At 37.4% G+C, this 23,586-nt stretch overlaps 2 protein-coding genes across 3 annotated transcripts; one reads left to right on the top strand and one right to left on the bottom strand.

Moving 5' to 3' along the window:
- Positions 1-206: 206 nt before the first annotated feature.
- On the top strand, positions 207-12,035 carry LOC116308557 (uncharacterized). Its single transcript, XM_089028701.1, is given in 11 exon segments — positions 207-1,061; positions 1,063-1,882; positions 2,404-3,362; positions 3,725-3,816; positions 4,097-4,398; positions 6,699-6,913; positions 7,154-7,449; positions 7,949-8,154; positions 8,520-8,649; positions 9,031-9,196; positions 9,530-12,035. Coding segments are annotated over 11 exon segments (4,941 nt in total). The 5' UTR covers positions 207-284; the 3' UTR covers positions 10,508-12,035.
- A 3,723-nt stretch (positions 12,036-15,758) lies between these two features.
- On the bottom strand, positions 15,759-23,586 carry LOC116308548 (uncharacterized). 2 transcript variants are annotated; one of them, XM_089028695.1, is made up of 9 exons: positions 23,438-23,586; positions 20,949-22,610; positions 18,711-19,699; positions 18,511-18,550; positions 17,726-17,795; positions 17,334-17,635; positions 16,468-16,685; positions 16,073-16,348; positions 15,759-15,932 (listed from the first exon to the last, which is right to left on the bottom strand). In XM_089028695.1, exons 2-8 carry the CDS (start codon positions 22,567-22,569, stop codon positions 16,211-16,213), a joined length of 3,378 nt encoding a protein of 1,125 aa, XP_088884821.1. In that variant the 5' UTR covers positions 22,570-22,610; positions 23,438-23,586; the 3' UTR covers positions 15,759-15,932; positions 16,073-16,210. The 2 variants fall into 2 exon arrangements, with proteins under 2 accessions (XP_088884821.1, XP_031574865.2); XM_031719005.2 differs by lacking the exon at positions 23,438-23,586 and having other exon boundaries at positions 20,949-22,709.

The following is a 23,586-nucleotide window of genomic DNA, read 5'->3' as shown; positions in this document are numbered from 1 at the left end:
GAACGGCTTAGAAAACTTATGATGTTTGTTCTCATTGTGTACCGATTTTTTTACGAAATGAACCAAGTTTGATAGAGAAAATCCAAGTTAAAGTTTATGCAAATGAAGACGAATCTTTATCAGATATAAAATCACCTTCATGGTCATGATTTCTATTGTGTTTTCTTCATGAATTATTAATGAGTTTTCTAAATATAGATAGACAAGATCGTGCTCACAGTCAATCGTCAATCGTTTGGATTTTATGGGACTAACCTGTAAGGATTTAACTATAATATATAAAAATGGCAGAGGTTGTCGTCGTTAGGACTGCATCATTCAAATCGCTTTTACGTAAGATTTCTAAAAAGTTTGATCAAGCCGAAGAAGCAGATGTTATCCATCAACTGAAAAGACTCTATCCAACCAGAAAAGATTCCTTCGACCAAACTAACTTATATGGAGCCTTGAAACAACTATACGAACTGGGAGCAATTGATGAAGATGGAGATCAGAAATTCTTGGAAATCTTGACTGGAAAAACATCGGAGAACAAGGAAATTGTGAAATTACTTACTAGCTACAAGAAAGGTTCTTCGTCACGCAAAGATGATTTTGTCGGTAGGGATGCTGATGTGAATAACATTCTAAAGCTTATGAAGAATCATCGCGTACCAGGAGTCAACTTGTTTGGAGATTCAGGAGTAGGGAAGACCACGTTGGCCAAAGAAGTTTCTAAAAAGCTGGAGAAAGACTTTGAACCTGTTGTTATTGATCTGAGAGGTACAAAAGACACAAAGACTGTTTATTTCGAAGTACTCCAGAAGTTCAAGCTAACACCATGGGACTACAGCAAGGAAAGAATCTACACTCATCTTCAAGATTTAAGAACTAAAACACTCTTAATTCTTGATAATGTTGAACAGTTCCTGACAAATAAGAATGAAATTGATCAAAATAGGAGAAAAGAATTTTTGGAATTTCTCAGAACCATTATGAGTTCTGAAGCAAGTAAAAGAGGGAGCTTGAAGGTGATACTCCAGGATACAGATAAAGGACTTTATCAAGTTGGAGCTTATACATTTCAGTGAATATGAAGTGCGGCCTTTAACCGAGGAAGCCTCCAGGCAGATGATGAGTTGGAGACTAAATGATGAGTCCAGTGATGACCAGGATATTAAAGCACTGGTTGAAATTGTTGTTCTTTGTCGCAGTATACCCTACCTACTTAAGGGAGCAGAGCAATTGCAGCGGCAAAATTACTCCAAACCTTCAAAAGTGCTGGAGAAATTGAATGCTCTGAAAAGCAAGGGGGTACCAGATAAGTATGTTTGTATTAGTTTACAGTTTGATTCTCTGCCAAGTAATACGCTGAAACAAGTTGCTGTAAAGATTTCTCTTCTCCAACGGCCTTTCTCTGTGTCCACTGCAATGGAAATCGCTGAATCCTCCTCAAATAGTTATGATGCAGAGCTTGACCTTGAAATGTTAGCAACACACAAAATCCTTACAGCAGAAAATGTTTATGGAGAGAGGAAGTATGACTTTCATGCACTCTTCAGAGAGTTTGTTACTTCGTATCTGTGTAATAAAGACCCGGTCTACAAACATGCGTACGAGAAAGCAGAAAATCAGTTTGCCGAACACTTTTCCAAGATATTTACTCAACTTGCAAAGAATTTAGATAACGATTTTGTTGGTACATACAAAGAGCTTGAAGAAGACAAAGCCAATCTCGAATTATTCATTGACCTTACGACCCGGAAGGAAACTCTTGACTTGATTCTTCAATCTGAAGATGTTAAGAAGACAGGAAGTGTGGCTATGCTGTTTGAGGCATTCAAGAGTACTAAAGAAAGAAGAAAGCTTTTTGGTGAATGGGCAAAGATTATGGAAAAGAAAGGTATATATTGATTAAACCATGTTTTGCATCATGATGATTGAAACTAATTTTCAAAATAATTTGTGAGCAAGGTATTTGTTTGTTGATTCTCCTTTAGTTTACTGTTTACTAGTGTTTTCCTTCTTTTGCTGTTAATTAAGGGTGGCATAAAAGTAAAATATCACCATTGTGAGTCCTACGGGTCGGGTCGCGAGTTCGACTGCTGTTGATGCAAAAGCTGCCAGCATGTGATCTATGTGGTCAGTGTGCTGTGTATTATATACATAAACATTGGCAGCAATGACTCGCCGTATCAAGATGTGAATAGTTAGACATGCTACTCAGTCTGATATTGTTTTTCATTGTTTCATGTTTTTTTAGCCTGCGTGCAGCCGAAAGTAATTAGCTGTGGTTAGGAGTTAATGTCGGGATGTACGCAGGCTTCTTATTTTGTATGTCAATTCATCCAAACTAGGACAAAAGAAGAAGAAAGTCAAGTCAAGTTTTATTTTATTTTATTTTATTTTATCTTTTTTCCACAGGAAGCTGGTTATCTAGTGCCAATTTTAGATGTTGGGAGTCTATCCAGTTGTCTGACATGGAGGGAACACAAAGTGCTTGTGAAGCACTAAAAAGAGCTGAAATGTCGCTAGCAAAAGCCATGTTAATGCTCAAGCCTGAGAAGCTGAAGGCTGCAAAAGGATTGTGCAAGTACTGCAGTGGTCGAATAAAGTTCATAAGCAGTGCAAACCTGATAGACGAATCGGGTAAAGTTGAAAAGGAGCGGCTTCTCGGACAAGCTCTATGCGATTTAAAACAGTCACTTGCCATACACAAGGAGGTGTACGGTTATCATACCCTTACTGCAAGGACATTAAATCTTATTGGAGATTGCTACATGGAATGTGGTAAGCCAAAAGAGGCATTGACGTTTTACCAGGAAGCCATGGACATGAAAGTCAAACTTGTTGGTGATGAGAAACATTTCGATATACCAACATACTACTATCAGCTATCACAGGTCTACGAAGCACTTGGTAAGGAAGAAACGTCTTGGAGTGCGACTTATGAGAATTATGAAAAGGCTGCTCAATACTTGGAGAAAGCATTAAGTCTGCAAGAGGAACTTGGAGTAAATGACACAGTCCACACAGCAACGTTCCAAAGAAACTTTGCAAACATTCTTATCGTACTTGAAAAGTATGACCAGGCCCTTGTGTTTTCGGGGAAATCGTTCAAAATACGAAACGCGCTCCTTGGTAAGCACCCAGAGACCGTGAGGATTCTGTACCTGATTGGGGTCATTCATGAACTTAAAGGTGACTATGAAGCAGCTCTAGGAAGTTATGAAGAGGCTTTTGTAATGGAGGAGTCTTTACCTGAAGACAACCACAGTGTTGTAAGAAAAAGAATTTGTGATAAACTTAAAGGAATGTGTGAGGACCTGGACGAGAAAGGCAAACTGGAAGAGTATGGACCAAAAATGGAGAAAATTCGCAAGGTAAGGAAATATTTTAGTTAAGTTATATAAAAGATCTGTAGTTAGTAAACACAATGAAAACATCAAGGCATTGCACAAACTAGGAGGATCCTAGGAAATGAAAATAATATACTGCCTACTCAACTGCATGGTAGTATTGGTGAGCAATGGCTATACTCACCAGTTTCCATGCATTATTGCATATTGCCTTCCGACTGAAAACGTCAGCACATACCCACATGAACTGCATGCAAATTCAAATTCGAAAACGTCTTCCTGTCATCGTGAACGTCTTTACAAAATGTTAGTGGTGTAAAAAAAGAAAGTTTTGGATGTTAAACCTACATTCGTCATACACGTTTCTTTTTATTGTTGCAATAAAGAAGACGGACGCCGATGCTGGAAAGAACCCTGATGCTGATGCTGATACTGATGCTGATGCTGAAGCGGGAGAGGGGACAGACGTAATAACACTGTAAGCGTTACGGATTCTTTTTTTGTTTTATTATCGTGTTTACTTCTCTAACTGTCAGGGGCGGATCCAGGGGAGGGGTGCAGGGGGTGCGCACCCCTCCCTGGTTCCACTTTGTTTCCCTACTTTGAAGATAACCAATACTGTTTTTTACCATTTATTCTAAGGGGTGCACCCCTCTCTGGGTTAACTTTGTGCGCAGCACCCCTCTCTGAACAAAATCCTGGATCCGCCCCTGACTGGTATTCTTAATTAATGTTGTGTTGGTATCGTTGCTTTACAGAGACGACAAAGGAGGATACTATGATTTCTCAAGCGACTTCTTTTTTCTTGAAGTTCCACGCAATGCCGTGAACACACCAGTTAAAGTCAAGTACAAAGTTGACCCTTGTCGCTGTCAACCGCCCATGGCAGGAATAACTACAAGTGTTAGTTATTTCTTGGAATTGAGTTCCAGTAAGACTGTGGAACTCAATGAGCCTATCACTGTGACTTTAATGCATTCTGGACCTGGAAAAGAATATGGTTATACAACTACTGTTATATCCTTCAATCAAGACAAATACGTTTGGGAAGAACTAAAAGGTATAGGTGGATGTCATATTTATAAACACCGTCATTTTGATGTTAATGTGTCAACCATTCTAAAAAACAGTTGGACTAGGATTTTTCCCGAGCCCCTGTCTATTGAATATCCTTTCTATCAATATATTTTGTAACTTTGTTTCGTTGGATTGTCCAATAGATTTCTGGTTGGCAATTTAAGGTGGCTGCCTACTTTTGAACGTTCGATTTGAGCCCACGATGTGCACGCGCTCAAAAACCGCTGAAAAATCTACAAGATTTTATTGAAGAACCATACGCGATTTGAGCTTCAACAGGGCAAAACCCTTAAATTTTGCACGGGACTCTATTTTTTAATAGCTTATTTGAATAAACTCCTAAAAATCTAGCCTCCGTTGCAGACGTCCTGCGGGGTTCGGTTCGGATCCCTCCCTCACAAACGTCTGCACACTCGAGCGAGGTTTTGTGTTCCGTGACGTAACGACATTGTGCAAGATAAGCCAATTCGGATGCTTGTTATATAAGTGTATGTCATGTTATTTCGCAGATCATGAGCAAAATAATAACACATATGGCGGGTATCTATGACTCGGGTCAAAACACTCCAAAGAAAACTTGTGGATGCATGATATTTGTTTTATGTGTAAAACACACATCGGAACGAGAAAAAAACAAAATCAAAATATACGGTAAAAGTTGCCTGAATATTGCTTCATTGATATAACGTGTGCCATCTCTGTCGATCCGTAAACTATTGAGAATGCTCCTTTTTCAATGTCTCGTTTATCGCTTTCATTTTCAATCAGCGATAAACTGGTTGCTTTAATCCCCAATGCGTTCAAATAGCTGACCTGATCTTTCATTAAGCTTACGAGTGGCGAAACCACAATGACAATACTTCGAGTGCCGCCGAACAACGGTAGAGCCTGATAAATCATGGATTTTCCGAACCCAGTTGGCAGATTTACAAAGGTATCTTGTCTCCGTAATACTATCGCACTCAGTGTTTGCTTTTGAAAGTCATTTAGTTGACTGACTTTGAAAATATTAGAGAGTTTTAGATTGACTTTTTTTTCTCCCCGCAAACGGCAAACGTGACCACGTTTTCATAGTTTTCCTTTATTTTACTTTACCTTTTACAAACCTTCTCACCAAGCGCAAATACTCTTTTGTTTTTCTACTACTTGGACTTTTTTGCGATTCTTTTTCAGTAATTTAAAAGAATTTTTTACTGGTCAACTGACGTTTCACGTTTGCCGTGAACGTAAATCTAAAACTCTCTGTTGGCGACATTAGCGCACGATTGTTGAAACATGTCTTGACTATCGTCCGCCATTTTGGATTATGAACTTTATGCATATATAATTAGATCCGGGAATTTCAGAGCTGATTTTTGATTGACGGAACACAAAACCTCGCTCGAGTGCGCAGACGTTTGTGGGGGAGGGATCCGAACCTAACCCCGCAGGACGTCTGCAACGAAAGCTACTAAAAATCTAGGTTATATCAACATTTTAGAAAAAGTTAAACATTCTAACACATGAAAAAATAGATTTTTGTAGGGAATTTTGTTCGACTTTATGAGATTTTTTAAGAGCACCGAAACTACAAAATATGACAAATCAATGTATCTCTTTGTCTTTTTGTCGAAAATATCCGTGTATTATTGTAGAATGATTGACTAGCCTTCATTCGTGCAATCATAGAGGTTGCAAATAACTATTATCTTATGAATCTTAATTTTTTCTAATCACTTCCGGTGGCGCAATTTTTGCTCCAAAAGCACGAGCGTAGGCTTCCATTAAATGCTCACTATCTGGAAAACAAGCTCGGGACACCCAAGTTTTCTTTCCAGATTTGGAATCACCAATAAATTTCAATTCGGGAAATCGAAGTTTTTAAAAGAAAGTGTCATCTTTTTTCCAAAAGTAGGCAGTCACCTTAAATAACAATTAAGCACCTAAAACGAATTTCGTTATCTTTCGCCCACCTATGTCATAACATGCATGCAAGAGACTTCTCTATGTGAAAGGTTGCCAAGTAACAATAATAATAATAATAATAATAATGATAATAACAAGATTTATATAACGCCTTAATCCTTTTAGTCCAAAGGCACTGTTTACGATCTAATAAAATAAAATATAATAAAAGGAAATGAGAAATATATATGTACATATATAAAAAAATATTAATAATAAAGTATTGTCCCACAATGGAGTGCACGGCACGGCACAATAAGAAACGAAGTTAAATAGTGTAATTATAATTGTTTAATCGAAGTAATCACAATATGGCAAATATCTTTTGTTCTATTACAGCTACAGAACAAGAATCAACCCTTGGACGATACAGAAAGGATTACGTTAGAGTTCAGATCAGTAAACTGACTATCTTAGCGGTTGTAACCAGACTCATCACAGATCGATTCCAAGTCACACCCAAAGGATGTGTTGTCAGGTCTTCAGTATGGGATGATGTCGCGATTGAGTTCCCTCAAGGAGCTGTAGACAAGACCGTAGAAGGGACATTGAAAGTAAGTAAAATTTGCAAGAGGTTTGAAGTAAAAATACCTCGTAAACGTTGTACTTATGTTCAGAATTGATGCAAAGCTATGTCTAAAAATCTGGTTGTAAATTGTGTCAAATTTAGTGATAATGGCATGCAAAGTATTTATCAATCAATAATTCTGTTGCATCGCTTTTCTGTAGTCTGTCAGTCGAAGTATTATTAAACACATGCAAATGACTCTTAATGCTTTACTTTTATATCCTAGTTGTTACTAATGACACAGAGGAAGTACCTTGAAAACGATGAGTATGGATATCCGTGCCCAATATTATTGGTGGATGGTTTTGAAGGTGTTATTCTCCAAAAAACCGTCACCATAAGGATGCCACACCCTTGTCCCGTGAAATGTCCTGTGGAGAGAGTAAATTTAATGCGTCTTCCAAGTGAATCTGAAACCGTTCTTGAAAATAAGTGGGAGGACATTACAGACCAGATAATTTACAAAGAAATAAAGACAGATCAGAAATGTTTTGTAGAGCTACAAGTGCGGCGTTTTTCATGGTAACGTATTGAGCTTGTGCGCGTATTAAGCTTATCTGGCTAAGAATTTCTTTAGTAGACGCTCATAGTAAGCCTTTCCAGTAATTATCCATGAAGTAATATTTCAAACACTTGAGAGAGTTCTTCCTTCGATTTCCAAACACCGAAAAGTGAGATGAAAAAACGAGGCGCAGCCGAGTTTTTTTAACTGACTTTGAGGTGTTTGGAAATCGAAGGAAGAACTCTCTCAAGTGTTTCAAATTACTTCTCAAACTCATGAATATTTCTTGGAGAAAATCAAAGAAAAAGTTTACGAAATTTAATGCAAATTAAGAACACATTTCCAAACCACCGTCACAGTAGTGATTTGCTTTGTTTTCTCCTCATTAAATATTGATGAGTTTTAGAAAAACATTTCCATACTACCTATTGATGGCAAGCCTTTTTTAAAAATGTTGGTCTGTTTGTATGTGTTTAATTACTTTTTTTAATTTTGAAGTGGTTTTTTTTTATTTCTAAGGCTGTGGGTTTGGGTACCATCCGTGCCGTTGCAGATGTTGCAAATGATTGTGAGAGATCTGATTTCTTCGCCGCCCTTATTTGTTCGTGTTGGACTTTTCAAAGCGAAAGATGAGCATAGACGGCCTGTTAGTATGTTGAAGGCTCTCAAAGTGACCCTAGCTTGTGTTGCTAACCACGATGAAAGACACATGAGAGAGATGAAAGGTAAATATGAAATTACAACCTTTCCAATTTTCCAGCGGGTACAAGTGAACTGTTGCGTGCTCCTCTTTCTGCAGTCCAACATGATTATAACTACATATCTCTCCCTGCATGCGTCCCTCCATGAAGCTCAGTATTCCTGAGTGCATCAGTAAAGACTATTGCTGGTCATTTATAAAGTTGTCAAATCAACTGAACTGAATCAATTTTGAATTTTCAAATCGTTATTTTTGCAGTACTTACGCGTACTTTTGAGGTCTATACGGCTTGTGTGCTTATGTAAGCCATGTTTGTCAACAACTTTTATATATCTTTTCTTTCTTAATCACCGTAAATGTGATACGCTTTTCTCTTTGTCTTAACATAAGAATCTCATGAAGTGCTGGCTATTGCAACCTCGGTGAGTCCACTGCGACAAGGTGACAAAGCCTTGGTCAAGGTAGGAGGAGACTTTAAGGAAAAATACCAAAGGAACGAGCAGGAAAAAGTCATTCTTGTGTAAGTGAACGTTTTACAGAAATAAAGCTTACATAAAGGCTAAGGTTTTTTTTCAGCATCTGAACACAAAAACGAAAATTTTTTTTCACGATATCTTAAATTCGGAAAGTATACGATTCAAATTCGTAGTGTTTCTCTATTTCAGACCGCGTGTTCTTCTGTAGAGTATAATTTCATTGTCTAAACGTTTCTTTGTTAACATAAACAAATGGAAAAACCCATTTGTGCTTTTATTCCATATATTCACATTAAATGAATGCATAATTTGGTTATTGGGAAAGTCAATAATAAAGTAAATTATTTTTTAATTAATCCGCCTAGTTTTATTTGATAACAATAATAGTGTTGTTAATAATTTTTATTTCTCATTTTCCTCGTCAGGTTTTTAAAAGACGAAAAGTTTGTGGCAGAGATAAATGTCTGTCGGAGAACAGACGACATTCAGAATGAAAACGACAGGGATAGAGAACTTATTGTTTCACTTTACAAAGAAATTGACAATTCCTTTTTGTGCCAACTTTCTACTGGTGAAACAGAAGGCACGAGGGTATGGTGAAATATACCTTAAATAATAATCATTGTGGTAGTGCGTGTGAGTGGACTCGGAGATATTAGCATTCTCTGCTACTCTCAAATCCGAGTATAAATAAAAAGATTATTATTATCATCACCATCATCATCATCATCATCATCATCTTTGAAATCATCTTTGAAATCATAATGATTTCTTTGCTTCCTTTGCTCCCGTGCTTTATTGCTTCCTTCCTTTGGATGCCTTCCTTGCTTGCTTGCTTGCTTGCTTCCTTCCTTCCTTCCTTCCTTGTCAGGCTTTTCGTAAAAATTTTATTAATGATCATTTGTTTGGTTGTTTTCATTTCAGCAGACTTTAACTTCTTCTGAAGGCGTAGAGTTTATTAAAAAGGAGCTTGGTCTTTGGTCAGGTGATAATATTGATGACTTTTTTGGTAAATATGAAAATTTTGCCTTGGATCAACCACAACATCGAGTGTCTGTTTCCGAATTGGAAGAGACTATCAAACTGAAACATGCCATTGGTGCAATAATTGCTACGAATATTAGTAATGTGCCAGAGGTTGAAGCAACGTGTTTCAGAATCGGAACCAAGTACGTTATTACCAACAAGCATGTCATTAATGAAATACGCAAGTTGCGTATCCCATTGAGTAGGTGTCATGTTGACTTCAACTATAAAGAAGAACAACAAGGCTATTGTGCTCATTTGGCCTCACCTGACCCTGTGTTGGTCTCCTCTGATGAGCTGGACTATGTCATTCTCGAGTTGTGTTCAAATGATGGTGAGGATGTTCCTCCGAGTGTGACTGAGTTAGGTTTTAATATTGCCCCACCTGGTCGTCAGCTTAGAGGTGGAGAATGTTTAACGTTCATTGGGCACCCTAGAGATTTGAAGAAACAAATAGATGTATCGTGTCCAATCGTACTACAACAAGATATTCGAAAACAAAAGGAGATATCCGAAAACGAAAGAAATCTATATGATAATCATTTGTTTATGATTCAAGAGGCCTACGATCATCCAGATTGTGCTACCTACGATGTAAGCACGTTTTTCAATGGGTCTTCTGGATCTCCTGGGATTTTGATGCAGAAAAAGCTATTGGTGGTTCTCCACAGCGGTGGGATTCCTCTTCAGGGAACCAATAAGTCTCATGTATTAGAATATGGCACTTTGATTTCGTCCGTTGTCAGAGATGTTATGCATAAGATTGATAATGGTACAATTCAAAACGTGACTCATGGACTGGATGACATTTTTGGTGGTTCGACTTCCTCAATATTTGACCAGTGCTCAGCGCCAATGGACATTGATCAAGATTAACTATCTCGTAGCCGCCAAGTCACGGTAGTCAAGTTTTACAACAAGCATAATCTTTGAACTTGAGCTTTTGGATATGGAATTCAAATGTATATAAAGAGACGTGGTAACGAGTTTGCTACAGGAATAACACATGTACAAGAAAATGAATATGTGTGTTTCTCATGCGCTGAGTGCTACTCAAAATCCTGCAGAGTAACTGAGATACAGTACTGCTTAACTTTTTTTCCCCCCCCAATCTTATTTTTACCTTTCAGTTTCATTCAAATTGGGCTCCCTATGACTTGCGTATCGGGAGCTCCGCTTTTAGGGACTACCTAAATATATATATTAGGTTTCGTTATCAAGAAAGAAACTCTGGACCACTTCGCCGTTTGTTTGATTGAGCCGAGCGAATAATCAAGCCTCTCGTATTGTCTTGTCCAGAATCTGGACAAGACAGAGATATTAACACCTGGATGGTTCATAATGGGCTAAAGCTAAACCAGGATAAATCGGAACTTCCTGTTTTCATCTCCAAGTTTTGTGCTGGGCCAGTTCTGAGCTCTGTTGAAGTCTGCTAGGAATCTAGGCGTGATCTTTGACACCTATTTTTCATTTAATGACCATATTTCTAAGTTATGCAAATCTGCAAACTTTCATCTAAGAAATATAAGTAAAATAAGGAAGCATCTTAACAAGCACTCTACAGAAACTCTAATACATGCTTTTGTTAGCTCTAAACTTGACTATTGTAATTCTTTGCTCTATGGACGTATGCTCTGGGAATTCTATTGTTTGCTAATGATCATAACACCAAATTCTTTCGCACCATGCACGGTCTCATCTCGCTTGGCTGCTTTCCGATTTACCCCCGAAGTATGGTTCTTTATCTAAACTCGAAAGTCTGGCTCGCTTCTTTCTTGAAGTCTGAAGTGCTTGGAATTTTATAAGAATGCAAACCGCGTATCGGGCATTTACTTTTTTTATCATTTTTTATGATATTTCTGGTACTCACGACAATGAACGTACGGCGCACGACCTTATACTCACGATCCACGTACGATGTACTTACGCCCCGACAGCTTTTCGAGGGTTTTGGCGGGAAAAGAAAAACTTGAATTCCCCTCAATTACCGTCGAAGCCTCGGAATGCTGTCGTGGCCGGGGGTGAATGTCTCGTGGTGTGGAATTGTCTACGGCAAATATTGGAGCACGTCTACCGCTTTATCGAAGTTGTTATATAATAAAGTTGTAAAAACAGGAGAATTAGCTTTCTGTTGTCCGATGTAGACTGACATTGCTGCAAAGTACGCCTAGCAGGAGCATAACCTTATGCGTTTTTTTTCTTCAAAACGCTAGTAATATTTTTTTGTTTTATAATTTTTAGACAAACTGCCATTTTGTATATTTTGCATTGCCATTTTAAATTGCATAACGTATATATCATCGCTCATATTTCATCATTTGTTAAATACTAAAAATGGTTGTTTAACAACATTTTATTATTTATCTTTTAATAAAAGTTTTATTGTTCTAAGGGACGTCACTCACCGACGTTGGTTTTTCATTAGTCGATAACCTTTTAGTGCCTTATATTTACCTTTTAGACGGTCTTCATTGACTGCCATCTGACGAAAATATGGCAAGCGCTGGCGCTGGTGGGATGAGCTGCTCTAAATACTCTACCTCTAACCAATACGGCACCAGGTTCGATTCCCGGGGTCGGTACGATGAATGTGAGTCGAATTGTTTGTTGGTTCTGTCTTGCGTGTCGCCTCCACCAATGCTACCCGTGTTCGATTCCCGTGCCTGTGTCGTATGTGAGAGATGTTTCTGTGGGTATTACATTCATATATGTAATATTATTATTATTTTCAGTATAATATGACTACCGAAAACGTTCCATCAATTTATCGTTAGAAAATCTTTAATGAGAGGACCGCATTTAGTCTAGCTTGTTACTTATTTCGACTTGCAAATTTAATAGCTTTAATTTCTTCTTCAGGATGCTTGATCTCTGCCCTGACACTGGACTTGCTGGTTAAGAACATCGATGTCTTGTTTGACATTTTCTAAAGCTTTACAAATACGTCTGGTTCTTTGTCCCGCTCCTTCGTTTTTAACTTCTTTTAACAACCGAGTAATTTGCTCCTTGACCATCTCGAAAAACTTTAACAAGACATCAATTTTTCCACCCACAAAAAGATCCATACCTGAAAATATACAGATTCAGTAAATAACAATTCTATAGCAAGAAATCTAAGTAACATTTCATTCTTTCACGATTTACGCCCATAAATTACAAGTAGGTTGGCGCTTGCAGCAGATTGGCATTAAGAAGGAAAAAAACCCATGAAAGCACAATTAACTGAATTGTCTGGGTCACATGAGTGTTTAACAAGAACATCAGCTGCAGCAGGACATGCGCATCATATCAATATCATGATTATTAATATCATCAAGACTACCACGATTGAGCAAAATAATATAATTACCAAATTAAGAAATACAAGCCTCGCGTTCTATTTTCCAAATCATAAAATATCCAACTTTTACTCGTATTTCTATAGAACTTCTTCAAAGCAGCACAAAATAATCAACTTTGAAATATGAATACACTAGTTTACCCATGGTTTCCCACTCTCCCAGTTCGTCCGTTATTCGTTTTTCATCGTCCTCAGGCAATTTTAAAGCTTGAAGGAGATCTCTCATTAACTGAAAGCATCTTGTGAACTTTGTGTCGTCCCACTCCAGAAAGTTACAATGACCCCAAGGATTTCTGACGTCACTTCTTACGTCACTTGCCAACTTTTGGACGTCAGGAGGAAATACGCTAGCGGACGAGAGAATACCAAGAACAGCAGACATGTCACAAGTATCATCAAAACCTGCAATGACAAATAACGAGAAATATTTTAGCCATTTATGACGAGAAGTTTTTTTTTTCACCTTCCAGCAACTTAGATCTGGATTAAATATGTGGAAATGGCCATAGTTTAGTGATTAGTGGCAGATAGAACGGTTAGACTTAATATTTTCTAACATTACAATTTAAAGAGGTCTCACCTGTGAATTTCGCCATGCATGGCATCAAATACAACTTGCCCAAGTCTTCTGCAGATTTCACATTGTAGTCGTAGGGATGTTTTTTGTTCTTTTTTGATTCATTGTTATTTATGCTCTTATAATGAAAATCCTGTTTTCCATCTTTCTTAAGGTGCTTCCTATGACTTTGATTGTCGATGCTGTGCTTGGTTTTCAGATCATCGTAATGTTTGTACATTTCTTTCTTGAGGAAATCTCTTAAAGGTGGCAAAAGGGTTTTATTTAGTCCAATCCCAACCACAGTCCACCTTTTCTCTTCATCACTAAGGTTAAAATTCAGTGTCACTGCGAATCAAAGAAGAAAATCCAAAATTTATTTCAAAAAATGGAGCTTTTGCGCGAGCAACATCTTTACCGATCAGCATTGCTACTGTTACCCAGTTACACTTTCATCAGACTTATCACAATTTGTTTCGATAATTGTGAAATTTAGAAAGTCGGTCGGAGATTTGAAATCTAAGCTTAAATTTGGCATATTTAGATATTAACTTTTTGCGAACTACCAAATAACTAACAACAAAACAATTCAATTCTTATTACCCACAATTTATTTCGGTCTCAGTTTTCAGATTCCGGTCGACAAGGTTTCTGGAAATAGGTGTATTACTATGGCATCACATTTCTTATAGCATCCGTATGTCGAAACGTATCAGTTAGAGATGGTCAGAGATCATACAAAAATGCGGCTAAGATTGCCTTACGTACCTCTGGTTGAACGAGTCGAAGTGCATGGGATATCTTTAGCCTAAGCAAACAAGCCCAAAAAGGAAACACAATTACCATAATGTGAACCAGGCCAAAAAAAACATCGAATTAAGCATGATATGCGTTTATATTATTCTCACCTTATAAAACAGTTTGCATAAACAAAGCTTTTGAACTTTATTGGCGTTAAAACAGACTTCAAGTTTTGCATCATCCCCTATCTCTCCTCTTTTGCAAATATAAACGTAATCTTGAGACACTTGCTCTCCTAAAAAACTGAAATGCATTAATCCAAATTAACAACACGATTAATAAACCTGACGGAGGCGTGACGGTCCTGCTATCTCGAAGGATATTGTCGCGGTGGTCGTGGGTTCGACCTTCGCATTATCCGTGTGTGAGTAGAGCCGGGCCCTCAGCAAAACTCAATTTCTAAATTCCATTTCGAGCCGTTCCAATGAACGCTCTTAGTTTTTAGCTCTTTCTTCGGGAGATTGAACCATTACTTCCCGCGAAATAAATTGTAATAATAGTATAAGATATAAGATATTTTCTACCCTGTCTGCTTGTAATGAGCACTAGTATATATATATATATATAAGAAATCTGTGAATCAATTTTCCGTAGAACAGTGCTCAATACATCGATAGAAGTAGAGCAGAATATTTGTTTGAGAAGAAAAAGTCAAGACAACATTTTGTCTTGACTTTTTCTTCTTAAACAAATATATATATGTATATATACAGACAGACAGACAGACAGACAGATATAGATATGTTACATAACCGATAGATTGAGGTCACAGTGATCTTATGTGACTTACCGAAGGAAAACAGAATCAGAGTTTATTTCGTCTTGTTTAAAATCTCCATTTATTTCAACGTAAGCCTTGTCACGTTTTCGCATCGTTCGCCACCCTGTTTGTGGAGTTAGTTCTGGGTAACATAAATAACAGGAAAATACGTTCATTTAAACTTATGACAGAGAGAATCGTGACAGCATAATTTCAATTTTTTGCTTTCTTGAAACTGAATTTTACTTACTGACTTGATAATGAAGTTCATTTAGCGTTGAAACGTCGTCGCTATTAGTCTTTTAAAAGTTTTTACGGTAGATTTTAATGGTTCTTTATATCTTTTAGTTATTAGCAATAATTTTAGTCAAAATATTCAACAACTCTCGCAGTAGTAAGTTATTTCGATAAATGAAAGTCGTCACGCGTGGAATCGTCATCGCAACGAAGACGATTTTGGTGAGTGTCAATGAGGCGTTTCCATGACATTCCACAAGTGCACACCTTGAACATCTTTGATTTCCCCGGACAATGTTATGGAAACACTTTGTTTGACATCATCCACTAAAGCCTGCACTGTCGCGGATGGTACGATAACTCAGTGTGTTATTCAGAATTGATGAAGGGATAAACTTTCTTCGTATAAAAGGCTTATAAAAATACTATACCTTTCCACTCTTTTATGTGATTGTTATCAACGCACAGAAGTCCTAGTTTGAAGCTGTTAAAGGAGTCGTCGTTAGTTTTAAAGACTGCGAAACAGACATTTCTTGGAGGTGAAAAATATTTGAAGATATTTTTCGATTTTATGGGTGGGGTGCCTCTCCATTTCCAAACAGACAACCTTTGAGCAAATTCAGAAAAACAATGTCACTGATAACACAAATAGAATTCAAAACTACAGGCTAGGATTTAAAAAAGTGAAGAATGATGCCGGCAACGAAAAAACAAAACTTTTGAATACATTCTCTAATTCATACTTACCAGGAAAAATGTGTCACATGTAGTTGTATAGAATATTCATTCTCTTCGATGTGTATTTTCTCTGTGATGTCCTTCCATTGGCTTTCATTTTTACTTAGAGTTTTGCTATCCTCCAGACAGAGCACGCAGATCTTACTTTCAGAATATTTTTTCAGTACAAGGTTGAGGCAGTTTTATTACTGGCAGTTTCTTAAAGTGAACGTCATCAAAGCCATCTACGCACAGTATTGGGAGAGGATACCCATTTTCTTTCTTCCAATAATCTACGAGTATCAGCTGCAGAGAATAAGATGGTAACAACATAAATGATACTGGCATTCATGATTCACTACTAATTACGCTGATTACCGTATATAAAGCGAAATAAGTAAAATACCATTAAATATGCCACAAACCTTCATGGTCCCTTCCACGGTCTTGTTAACAGCTCCTTGAGGGAACTCAATCGTGACATCATCACATACAGAAGACCTGACAACACATCCTTTGGGTGTGACTTGGAATCGATCTGTGATGAGTCTAGTTACGACTGCTAAGATACACAGCTTACTTATCTGTACTTGAATGTGGTCACACTCGCAGTGTTTAGGAAGATGTGACTTGTCTTTAAATTCTGAAATCCAAACACAGCTCTTTCAAAAAAGGTTTGGCGAAGGTTTTGTTGCATATCGCATTTAATACATGTAAACAAAGTTTGGAAAAATCAGTTCCATATTCTTATGACCGTTAATTGGCAAATTGCATTTACATCCCCTATAGTCGACCGTATTTTGGGTTTGGTATGCAGCATACAAGATCAACAAAACCTCAGTTCTCAAATCTTTATATTAAACAGCTGCATGCATTCCTAGTTTTCACCTACATCATAAAAATTTTTGCCAGGACCTATAAAACACAATACTTCCACAGGCCGAAAGAGTAACAGAAACTATATATCTTAGCCAAAATTCTAGCTAAAAGAAGGTTTTACAATTGCGTGACAGAATTGAACTTGTAATAAATCTAAAACCAAACATCGATAATTCAAAATTATTTTGGTAAAACGTTTCTTGTAATGCTATAAACAAAATATTCGACAAACAGTTTTGTGGGGTGAATTAATGCTTTGGATTTTAGTTTTTTGATGACGTCACGTGAAAACCAAGAATACAGTACGCATATTTATGTGAGTCTTTCATTTTCATTTTTCTTTTTTTTTTTTTTCCTTAAAAAAAATAAAACTTATGGAGCCTAAGCAAGACATTGTACGTTGAAAGCTGACCTTCTATTTCTTGCCATTCGCCTTTGTCTTGGTTGAAAACTTTCACTACCGTCTCGTAACCAAGATCTCTACCAGGCCCAGAATGCATCAAGGCCACATTGATTGGTTGAAGTATATCTACATCATTAGAACCCAGTTCCAAGATATTACTAACAAGAGTCTCATTAGCACCAGCAGAGGAAGGTGAGTAGTCTTTTGGTCGAACTTTGCATGTGACTACCGTGCGTTTAGCTACAGCACTGGGAGGAAAATAAAGAAAAACGCCGATCCTCGAAATAGTATATGAACCTCCCATTTCGCCTCTGTTAAAGACAACGCAGTAAAACAGTATGTTTTAAAATAACGATCAACAAAATCAAAGTAGTTGACAAATAGAGAAAAATAACCCTTACATTGAAATCTCAGCTACGCTAAGGTCATCATAATCGTCTGCTGAAAATGGTGCTGAAATATCTGGAATGTCTGGAATCAACCATTCAATACAATATATTATAGTACATGTCAGAGTACATGTATATCAGGGAAAAGTACTAGTAATTGATATATGATATATTATATGTTTGGGTTAATAAAACGAACTACCATCTAGTGATTTTCATTATATATAGTTAGAATAGTGCGCTGATTGGTCGAAAGCTGTGCGGCTTTATTATAGTGAACGGAGCACAGTGCTGATTCCATCTGCGCGTGCGAAGTGCTACTAGATCCTGCAACCGTTTTTCTTCAAATTTTGCGTAAATAAATTCAATACCGAAATAAAATTAGTAACTTCATGATAAAGCCATTAAAACAGCTTTTTCCGTGCTCCGTTCAGTAATAATGCACTTAGGAAGGGCCGTAAGCACTCAAGAAGTGTGAAAAGCACTCACCTACGGGTCGTGCTTCTCCTTACACATCTTTCGTGCTTACGTCACTTCCTGCGTGCTTTATTACTGAAAGGAGCACGGAAAAAGCTGTTTTATTTGTTATAAATAAAATACGCAGTGTCATTTTAAAACGAATTCCCACAGTTCAACGATTTGTAAAACCTACGACGAGGACGTCAAACCGAAGAGTACTAAAATAACTTTATTTTGATTTGGTCGAAGATCATTTATAGTGGGGTCTCTAACGTTTTAAATTTTGATTTATTACTTAGGTTTTAACGATCACATATGAAGCGGTTTAAAAAAAGTACCTTTACATGAATGCTGTAACCTCAATGGAATATCTTCAACCTAAAGAAAAACAGCAAAACTCAGTGACTAGAATAATGTTGTGTTTATGAGAGAGGTTAAAAAGCATGAAATTATACTAAGAGGAGAATGCAATGAGCTGATCCAGCTGCTAGGGATGATGGACAGACGTTATGAATCACAAATTTTGAAGTACCCTCACCTTTCGCATCCTTGTTACTCTTGGTCCATACTCTTTCAGTTTGTCTTTATCGTTCAGTTTCTTACACATTGCTTCAAGTCTGTCACACAGTCGTTTTCTTACAACACTGTGGTTGTCTTCAGGCAAAGACTCCTCCATTACGAAAGCTTCTTCATAACTTCGTAGAGCTTCTTTATGAACTTTTCTCCATTCATGAATGATCCCAATCAGGTACAGAATCCTCACGGTGTCTGGATGCTTACCAAGGATCTCGTTTGTTATTTCAAAGGATTTCTGGGCATGCTCAAGGGCCTGGTCATACTTTCCAAGACCGATAAGAATATTTGCAAGGTTTCTTTGAAATATGGCAGTGTGGATTGTTTCGCTCACTCTCAGCTTTTCTTGCAAAGCCAGTGCTTTTTCCATCAGCTCTTTTGCCTTTCCATATTCTTTCTTTGCTCCTCCCTTGAAACCAAAAAGGCGATGGTACCACTTGTACCTTTCTTCTTCTTTTCGACCCAAACTATCATGAACTTGAGCCAATTGGTTGTAATATGTTGGAAATTCCCAATGATTTTCACTTCCGACAAGCCTTACTTTCATATCCATTGCCTGTTGGTAGTACGTCTTGGCAGTTATAGGGTCCTCAAGTTCCATGTAACAATTGCCAATGAGATTTAATGCACGAGCAGTTAGAGTGCTATCTCCATTCAACTGTTTTCTCAATTCTACTGATTGCTTGAAATGCTCGATTCCTTCTTCGAGAAGCTTTTTGCCATGTTTCCTTGTTCTTTGTTCTGGAGACAGTTTCTTTGCTTTCATCCACTTGATTTTCCCTTGACAATGCAAGAACAAACTATTGACCTCATTCAACTTTTCAGGACTGGTAGGTTGCAGTTTTTCGATAGACGTCTTTGCCTTTTCTAACATCTCTTCGTTGAGTGTTCCTTCCAAATCGGAGCCTTGGATGGACTGCCAGCATCTCATTAGTGCACTGGTAAACCATTTTTCTGATTTAATGTAAATGTCAAACCATTAGAGAAACTAAACACAGTGACTATTAAACTAGAAGAGATAACTTCAGCTAAAAACTAGCGTGAGCTGCGTCGTTGTTTCTAATGAAACAGCAATGATAAAAGGGTAAATTTTACACCGTGAAAAGATGAAAAAATGAAAACACCCACTGACGTTTCGGACGCTAGTCCTTCGTCGGAGTAAAAAGACTAATAGACTAGAAGGACTAGTGTCCGAAACGTCAGTAAGTTTTTTCATTTTTTTCATCTTTTCACTATGTAAAATTTACCCTTTTATCATTACTGACTATTAAATTAGTTAAATTAGTCGCCAACAAAGCGCGTATGCATACAAATAGAGATAAATAAAATTATTTTACTTCCAGTCCAGATTCCTAAAATTTGTGCTTTCTGATTGCTTGTTTGAGAGCGCGATATTTTCTCAGTATCTGCCCTCGGTCCGGTATTCTGACTTCATCCGCCGCTCGCGAGCATGAGATAACGGATTGCGAAAGAAGTGGAAATATAAAGGGGAAAACTAATCAAGTTATTTATCAAAGTAAGTGTTTCTTGAAGGTTGGTATCATTATGGTAGATCAACTGCTTCAACAACCTTAAAATTATTATAAATTTAATAACCCAGCTTTCGGAAAAAGCGCCCATCATCAGGGTACAATGTTTGGAGCGATGTTCCGAACGGTTGTGTACGTGTACAAATAATCAAAGAGCGCGCGCAAGACAAGAGCGCGAAGACAATTGGTAGTAATACAAAAGCACGAGGAAAGGAAGGAAAAGTAAATAAATAGTCAAATAAAGAAACAAACAGATAAAAAAATAGATAGATGAAAATGAATGAATGAATGAATGAATGGATTAATGAATGGATGAATGCATGAATGCATGAATGCAGAATGAATGAATGGATTAATGAATGAATGAATGAATGAATGCATGAATGCAGAATGAATGAATGGATTAATGAATGAATGAATGAATGAATGAATGCAGAATGAATGAATGGATTAATGAATGAATGAATGAATGCATGAATGAACGAACGAACGAACGAACGAACGAACGAACGAACGAACGAACGAACGAACGAATGAATTTACCATCCTAAAGTTAGGTCCAAATAGGGAAAAACTGTGCCCTTGGTCTTAAAAAACGGATATTCAAGAATTTTGCCACAGTTTCTCCCTATCCGGCGGATCCGACTTTAGTAAGGTAAATAACATATGCATACCCTGTTTTTCGGCTGCCTCGGCCCATTTTCCAAAAAGTTCTCTTCTTTCTCTTTCATCTTTTAAAACTTCAAAGAGAATTCCCATAAGTGCAAACTGGTTGTGGTCATCAGTATGAAGCAACAGGTCCAAGGTTTCCTTATTTTCCTCGGATAAGTGAATAGCAAGCTCGAAGTTTGCTCTGTTTATCTCTAACTTGGAATAAGTTTTCACAAACTCACTCTCCAAATTATTTGCAAGCTTTGTTAACTTCCCAGAAAAATGTTGAAAGAACTGTTTTTCCCCATTTTTCAACTGTTCCTTGTAGACTAGATCTTTTTTGCACAGATGTGAAGTAACAAAGTCCCTGAACAGTGCATGGAGGTCATACTTCCTCTTCTTCTTCGTTTCGTTAGGTTTTTTTAGCTCCGCATCTTCTGCTGTGATGATTATGTGTATTGCTAACAATTCAAGGTCAAGCTCTGCATCATAAGCTGAGATTTCAGCACTGATTTTCATTGCAGTGGACACAGAGAAAGGACGACGAAGTAAAGAAATCTTTACAGCAACCTGTTTCAGGTGATCATTTGGTAGAGATTCAAACAATGCACTGATACAAGCAAATTGTTTTGGTACCCCATATTCTAGTTGTGCAGTTATTTTTCGCAGCACATCTGCAGGTTTAGCAAAATTTTCCCTCATCATCTGCTCTGCTCCATGCAATAAATACGGATTATTACGACACAGATCAGCGATTTCATACATTGTTTCATCCTGCTGAGCATCTGAAAGATCGCTCTTGGCTCTTCTACTGATGAAATCTTTAGAGACATCGTTGCTGAATGGTTGAACATTGTATTCTGTAAACATTTTATGTTTCAATTTTGATTCATTCAATTCTGTGGTTGAGGTAAGGATGACCTTCAAGTGTCCTCTTTTACTTGCTTCACTGCCTATGATGACGTTTAGAAATTCCAAGAAATCTGCTCTCGTTTCCTGTTCAGCATCACTCTCTTGAAGTAGCTGCTCAATATTGTCCAGAATCAAAACAGTTTTCCGGTTCAAATTTTCTAGGTGCTTATAGATTCTCTCTCTATTGTTGTCGTCCCACGAAGGAAGATGGAGTGCTTGTAAAATATGAAAATAAACATTCTTTAGGCACTTGATATTTCTCACATCTATAAACACAGTTTCAAAACTATTCAAACGTTTTGAAACTTCTTTGGCCAAAGTGGTCTTCCCTACTCCTGAATCTCCGTACAAGTTGACTCCTGGTACGCGATGATTCTTTACAAGCTTTAGAATGTTACTCACATCAGCATCCCTACCGACAAAATCATCTTTGCTTGGCGAAGAACCTTTCTTGTAGCCACTAATTAATTCCACAATTTCCTTGTTTTTCGATGTCTTCTTAGCCACAATTTCTAATAATTTCTGATCTCCATTATCATCAATCGCTCCCAGTTCGTAAAGTTGTATCAAGGCTCCATAAAAGTTAGTTTGGTCGAAGGAATCTTTTCTGGTTGGATAGAGTCTTTTCAGTTCAAGGATGACATCTGTTGCTTCGGCTTGATCAAACTTTGTAGAAAACTGACGTAAAAGCGAGTCGAATGATGCAGTCCTAACGACGACACTCTCTGCCATTTTTGCGGTTGTATCACATATTTACAGCCTAGAAGTTCAATCTGTAAAGTTTGCAGTCTTAGAGAAGCCAAGTGATTATGAATACAAAAATTTCAATAGACGCGCCTTCATCTACTATACTGTAAACATTGATTTCTAGGAAACATCACGCCAACCACTATAGGTGGTCATGATCTACTTCCGTCTCTTAATAACCGTGACCGCTGACTAGTGTTTCGTTTGAGCCTAGCGCAATCAGTTAATAGAGTAAGTAGATGCATCTTCCTTGGCTCTTGGTAATTAAAAACGTGTATTTCATTTAGAATCTCAGACTCCAAAAGACGTTAGATAAATTATCTTTTGATTCTTTCAATAAAGTTTTTCAAACTTAAGAAAAAATTTAAATAAGAAGGTAGGTCATATAGATAGTGTATGGTGTGTTATGTTGTACCATCTTTTTTCGCCTTGGCTTTGGAAATATTTCGAAGGATTATCATCACTCGTACCAAAATAGTTGTATCGTTGTACCAAAATGTAAATTTAAAAAAAAATCGCGCCTGCCAATTGTGGACAGGATGTAAATGCTTGATCTACACCGCTAGATGTGGTCTCATTTTTTACAATCGTTTATTTACCACAAATCAAGGAACATCTACTTACTATATTTAAAACAGCTATGAAATAAGTAAGTGCGGAATCTTAGCATGCTTTTTTAGGAGTGTGATCAAGGTGAGAGGCACTTTGCATACCCCGTGGTCGGTAGTTTAAGCGAGAAAATCTTAGGTTGCGCGCCCTCATTTGCTAAACGGGCTTTTGACCCCATCTATCTCCCCTTCGTTGATGTTTCCCCAGAATAAAAGTTCAGTAACGTAGCTTACACTGTACTTACACTTTAACAGGGTTCATTTTAAAAACGCTCAGCCAAATGAGACATCCCTGTATTTAAATATTGTTGAAATAAATAAAGTAATCACAGCCTCGTCAAAATTCGTGTTCCGAAAACATAACCGTGCCAAAGAGATGAATGGCTATTTTGGT

Source organism: Actinia tenebrosa, unplaced genomic scaffold (genome assembly GCF_029948245.1).
Source record: "Actinia tenebrosa isolate PJP-AT-01 unplaced genomic scaffold, QUT_ActTen_1.0 PGA_scaffold13__45_contigs__length_12533684, whole genome shotgun sequence".
Classification (NCBI taxonomy): domain Eukaryota; kingdom Metazoa; phylum Cnidaria; class Anthozoa; order Actiniaria; family Actiniidae; genus Actinia; species Actinia tenebrosa.
Note: the sequence above shows the minus strand (reverse complement) of the source record. Positions and strands in the feature narration are given on the sequence as shown.

What these genes read in the sequence shown, in the direction of transcription:
- LOC116308548 (XM_089028695.1), bottom strand. Translation starts at nt 22,569, where the DNA reads ATGGCAGAGAGTGTCGTCGTTAGGACTGCATCATTCGACTCGCTTTTA. An exon ending in GAGTAACAAGGATGCGAAAG is followed by an intron (nt 18,551 to 18,710) that starts GTGAGGGTACTT and finishes GTTTTTCTTTAG; the next exon opens with GTTGAAGATATTCCATTGAG. An exon ending in GTTACAGCATTCATGTAAAG is followed by an intron (nt 17,796 to 18,510) that starts GTACTTTTTTTA and finishes GGTTGATTCCAG; the next exon opens with ACATTCCAGATATTTCAGCA.